The sequence below is a fragment of the Anopheles stephensi genome, unplaced genomic scaffold (genome assembly GCF_013141755.1).
Source record: "Anopheles stephensi strain Indian unplaced genomic scaffold, UCI_ANSTEP_V1.0 ucontig8, whole genome shotgun sequence".
NCBI lineage: Eukaryota > Metazoa > Arthropoda > Insecta > Diptera > Culicidae > Anopheles > Anopheles stephensi.
The window spans coordinates 1-5544 of NW_023405449.1; the positions used below are offsets into that span (position 1 = coordinate 1).

The following is a 5544-nucleotide window of genomic DNA, read 5'->3' on the forward strand; positions in this document are numbered from 1 at the left end:
TTTTCAATTTCTGCAAATTCGTTGTTTTTCTTCATGTAACATGCTAACCAATATCCTATTCGCTAATATATACGTAATTGACGTTTCGCTTGGGTCGGTATCAGTGTTTGGTTACATTATTAGTGCACCATGTGGTTACACAAATCCCTCGTTTGTATCGATTGGTCGTGGTAACAAAGCTAAACGATTAGCTGCTCTAACAATTTGTTTCCCCCCTGCCGTACGTAGCGTAACTACACGCACGACACCATCCTTGCCCGGGTGCAGCGCCGTAATGCGCCCCATTGGCCAAACAGTCGGGTGAAGATTATCTTCCTTGATTATAACCAGCTGATTGATCTCCAGCTTAACCGGTGCGTTGTTAATGTGTTTGGCTCGGGCTTGGAGTTGTTGGATGTATTCCGGATACCATCGGGACCAGATCGTTTGCACGTGCCTCTGCACGAGTTGGTACTCCTTGAGTCGGTTGGTCGGAAGGTGTCGTATGTCAACATCCGGGATTGCTTGCATGTTGCTGCCGATTAGAAAATGACTTGGGGTTAATGGTTCTAAATCGCAAGGATCATCGGATAAAGGGGTCAAAGGACGGGAATTTAAACATTGCTCCACCTGAGCAATAAGTGTAAGCATACTTTCTTGGGCGATACTTGTTATAATTATCGTGCGTAAAATGTGTTTTTTAGCCGACTTGACTGCCGCTTCCCATAATCCGCCGAAGTGAGGGGCCCTTGGGGAATGAACTTCCATTCCATTTCGTTGGACGAACACCAATTGATGATAGACCGGCGATCGTCATCGTTCTTCTTCAGCATTTCGTACACGCGATGCAGCTCGTGGGCAGCTCCCTTAAACGTTGTCGCGTTGTCGGAGTGTAACTCGCACACCTTGCCTCGGCGTGCCACAAAACGACGTAGTGCTGCCAGAAATGCCGTAGTAGTTAAATCACTCACTAGCTCGATGTGTACGGCTCTAGTCGCGAAGCAAACAAAGATTGCGATGTACGCCTTCGTCGGACTCCGATTGCGGACGGGTGATTTCAGCATAAACGGCCCGCAGTAGTCCACTCCACTGATCGAGAAAGGTCTGGTCGGTGATACTCTCGACGTTGGTAGGTCAGCAACACTTTGTTTCACGAGAGTCGGCTTGTTTTTGAAACAAACGTGACACCGGTGGTAAACAGCCTTAACGAGATTCCTCCCATCAATCAACCAGAATCTTTGACGAAGTGTTGCTAATAACAGTTGCGGTCCAGCATGCAACAGTTGAAGATGATACGCCACTGCCAATAACACCGATAGTGGGTGCTTCGCCGAGAGAATCGCTGGATGTCGTCCTTCTTCTGGAAGATCAGCATTTCCGAGCCGGCCACCGACGCGTAACACACCAGTATGGTCGATGTACGGTGACAACCACTTCAGCTTCGATTTGTCGGAAACATGCTTCTCTTGAGCTAAAACCTTTAGCTCCTCCGCGAACGAATCCCTTTGGGCTAACTGGCATAACTTCAGTTCGGCCCGACGTAGTTCCGTGGCTGTAAGCGGTGGAACACTCTTCTCCTCGATGTGTGGCGCATCCTTGCAGCTTACTCTCGATGATTTGTTGGCTCCCTTGATGCACTCCATGAAGCGTAAACAATAAGCTACAACTCGTCTCAGCCTGTAGTATGATGAGTATCGCTCGAACAGTTTGTCACGGAACTCACACCTCGTAGAAACTGTGACAATCCGTGACGCCGTCGCCCGTTCTTCGATGACACCGTCATTCTCCTTCACTGCTGGTGGATGATTTGGCCATGCATCATGACTGTAAGCCAACCAACGAGGCCCATGCCACCAACGTTCACAATTAAGCAGCTCCTCCGGCTTCAGACCCCGTGATATGTCGTCTGCTGGTTTATCACAACCAGGAACGTGACGCCACTCAGCTATCCGCGTTTCTTCCTGTATCTGCGCCACTCGGTTGGCGACAAATGGTTTCCATCGACGTGGTGGAGAATCCAGCCAATACATTACCGTCATTGAATCGGTCCAACAAAAGGCCATCGTAGATGCCGGTAACGTTCGACTCACCTTCTGGAACAGTTGGGTTGCTAATCGTGCGGCGCACAATTCCAACCTGGCGATCGAGTGCGTATTCGCCAATGAAACCACTTTCGACTTCGCTGCTAACAATTGCACCGTCACAATGTTGTCCGTCGATTCTGCGCGTACATAACAGCAAGCACCATATGCACTTTGTGACGCATCAGCGAAGACGTGCAATTGCAAGCTGACCGTTGTAGGTTGGGAGATAAAACGTGGCACTCTTAATTCGCGTAGCGAATATAACGTTGAATGAAAGCTTCTCCACTCTTGTTGAAGCTCACCGGGCAGTGCACGTTCCCAATCCCAAGCCTTTCCATTCTCCTTCAAACTCCACAAACGTTGTAGAAAGACTTTCGCGATGATGATTGTCGGACCCAACAAACCAAGTGGGTCGAATATGCTTGCCGTGTACGACAAGATCAAGCTTCTCGTTAATACTTCAGCTGGTTGTGGAAGGCCAACCTTGAAGGAAAACGAATCGTTGGCGGGTTCCCAAACCAGCCCCAGCGTCGAAACAGCTTGACCATCCTTCCACTCGTGCATTGATTGAATCGCAAGATCTTCACATGGGACATCTAGAAGCGATTCTGGAACGTTAGATGCCCACTTTTTCAATGCGAAACCAGCTGAATCGAGCATTGCGGTGATTTGCTTTCGCACTTCTACTGCTTCGTTAAGGTCAGTCGCTCCTGTTAGTAGATCGTCGACGTAAAAATCACGTAACACGGGATCAACTGCCTTCGGGAATTGATCTTTGTGGTCATGCGCAACCTGCTGGAGCGTTCTAGTGGCGAGGAATGGAGCTGACGCCGTGCCGTAAGTAACGGTATTCAGCTCGTAGGTCGATATCGGATCCAGGGGGCTCTTTCGGTACCTGATACGTAGCAGATTCCGATCGATGATGTTGTGGAGAATTTGCCGGTACATTTTTTCCACATCGGCCACTAATGCGATTGCGTAGGACCTGAATCGCAATATAATCGTTAGTAGATCTTCCTGGACAATTGGGCCAACTAGTAACGTATCGTTTAAGGAGTATCCCGAGCTCGTTTTACAGGACGCGTCAAACACGACCCGTACCTTTGTGGATGTACTCGATTCCTTCACCACCGCATGGTGAGGAATATAACAATGCGGAACACTATCATCCACTGGTTCGGTAAGTTTTCGCATGTGACCAAGTTCCTCGTACTCTTGCATGAAACGCTTATATTCCATCTCCATTTCAGGGTTGATCTTCAATCGCCGCTCCACAGCCATCAGTCGTCGATCCGCAATCTCCTTTGATGAACCCAATACTATATCTGCTCTGGGATTACTAGGCAGACAAACGATGTAACGACCATGGTGATCACGCGTTGTAGTGGCAGCATAATGCTTCTCACAAGCATCTTCCTCAAGCGAGAGAGCGGGTCCCTCTAGATTGGTCTCGTTCTCCCAAAACCGTTGCAGCAATGTATCGAGAGACTCATGGCTCCTAATTGAGTGGCACGAAACAGGACTAGCGACTGAAATGTGGGAAGTATTCCCAGCAACTGTCCACCCAAACGGAGTCTCAACCAACCAAGGACCGCCTTTGACCAGTAACTGCTTCTTTCCGGTATGCCATTCCCAATATGTGTCACTCCCAATGATCACATCAACTCTTGAAGGAAGGTTAAAGGCAGGATCAGCCAACGGAACGTCAGGGAATTTCCAACCAGCAACATCGATTGGGGCAGTCGGTATCTCAGCACAAGGGGAGTTCACTATCAGGAACTCAAGTGGCGACGAAAATGGCGCTGACTTTGACTGCACCGTTGCGATGATCGAACCCTTGCCTTACTGAACACCCTCACCGATACCTGTCAATGCAACGTTGATCTTTGTACGACGTGTCAGCAGCTTCCGCGCTAGGGATTCGGACACGATATTGCACATGGATCCTGAATCCAACAACGCTCGTGCTTCATGCCGAATGCCATGGTCATCGACTAACCAGAGAACCACCGTTTCGAGAACCACAATTTCATTGCTCGAACCTACGTTCATGGTTACCTGTGGCGGTGAATCGTCGTGCAACATGCTGTGATGACGTGCGTTGCACTTGTTGCAACGGAAGACGGAATTGCACGACCGTACCTGATGATTCGGGTTCAAACAGTTGAAGCATAGTTTATGCTTCGCAATCACTTCACGCCGGAACTTTACGTCTCCTTTGCAGAACTTCGGGCAGCTTCGTAGATGGTGTGGCTCTGCACACTCTAATGGACAGGATGCGTAGGATGTGCTGCTAGCTGGCTTCCGCGTTGACACTGAATTGCTCACGTATCTAACCTTTCCTCCCATTCTTCTTTCTCCACAGGCCACCGGCGTTTGTTTCGATTCAGATATCTTCGCTATCGAATCGTCGTGCAACATGCTGTGATGACGTGCGTTGCACTTGTTGCAACGGAAGACGGAATTGCACGACCGTACCTGATGATTCGGGTTCAAACAGTTGAAGCATAGTTTATGCTTCGCAATCACTTCACGCCGGAACTTTACGTCTCCTTTGCAGAACTTCGGGCAGCTTCGTAGATGGTGTGGCTCTGCACACTCTAATGGACAGGATGCGTAGGATGTGCTGCTAGCTGGCTTCCGCGTTGACACTGAATTGCTCACGTATCTAACCTTTCCTCCCATTCTTCTTTCTCCACAGGCCACCGGCGTTTGTTTCGATTCAGATATCTTCGCTAACGTTTGGGACGAACGAAGGATTCGGATCCTATCCTGCAGGAAATCGATTAGATCTGAATACTTATCCTTGGGGCTGGCCGATGAATGCTTTTCCCAAGCTAGGATGGTTGATGAATCCAATTTGAAGAACAGCAATGTGGTGAGGGGAGTGTCCCAGTTGTCAACCGGTTCCTTCAGCTTTCTTAAACCGTTCACGTGCCGCGTGAACTCGTCCACAAGCTGCGCCAATTCATCCACAGATCGATGCAATGTTCGATAATAATCACGGACTAACATGCGCGGGTTATCATACCGTTTCAGCAGCGCGGCCCAGGTGGTCGCATAGTTGTCCGCGGTCAATGTGGTATGCTCGAACAGCAGCGCCGCCTCACTCTTCAATGATGACAACAGATACTGAAGTTTCAGTATCGAAGGTATATCTGCTGACGAATCGATCATTGCCACGAAGCGATCACGAAACGTGAGCCACTTCGTCGTATCACCGTCGAACGTGGGGAGATCGATTTTCGGTAACCGCACATTAATTGATCCGAAATTACCCGTTGAGTTCAGGCTAGAATTGGCTTGCAAAATCGACGCGTTGAGAGGATTGGCTTCACACGGTTGCCTTTGCAACACAAATCCTTTCACCTTTCGGTACACACTGTCCATTTCACATCGCTCTTGCAGCAAAGCTTCTAACGCTTCGGGAGATTCTTCCAATTCCTCCAGTTTTGCTACCGCGTTCAAATAATCTTGAACA

At 49.1% G+C, this 5544-nt stretch overlaps 1 protein-coding gene across 1 annotated transcript; it reads right to left on the reverse strand.

Annotated features, from left to right (window-relative positions):
• Nucleotides 1-3710: 3710 nt before the first annotated feature.
• On the reverse strand, nucleotides 3711-4823 carry LOC118517233. The gene is made up of 2 exons (XM_036063211.1): nucleotides 4794-4823; nucleotides 3711-4457 (listed from the first exon to the last, which is right to left on the reverse strand). The coding sequence occupies exon 2, from the start codon at nucleotides 4410-4412 to the stop codon at nucleotides 3906-3908; it is 507 nt and encodes a 168-aa protein (XP_035919104.1). The 5' UTR covers nucleotides 4413-4457; nucleotides 4794-4823; the 3' UTR covers nucleotides 3711-3905.
• Between the last annotated feature and the right edge of the window lie 721 nt (nucleotides 4824-5544).

What these genes read in the sequence shown, in the direction of transcription:
- LOC118517233 (XM_036063211.1), bottom strand. Translation starts at nt 4,412, where the DNA reads ATGGGAGGAAAGGTTAGATACGTGAGCAATTCAGTGTCAACGCGGAAG.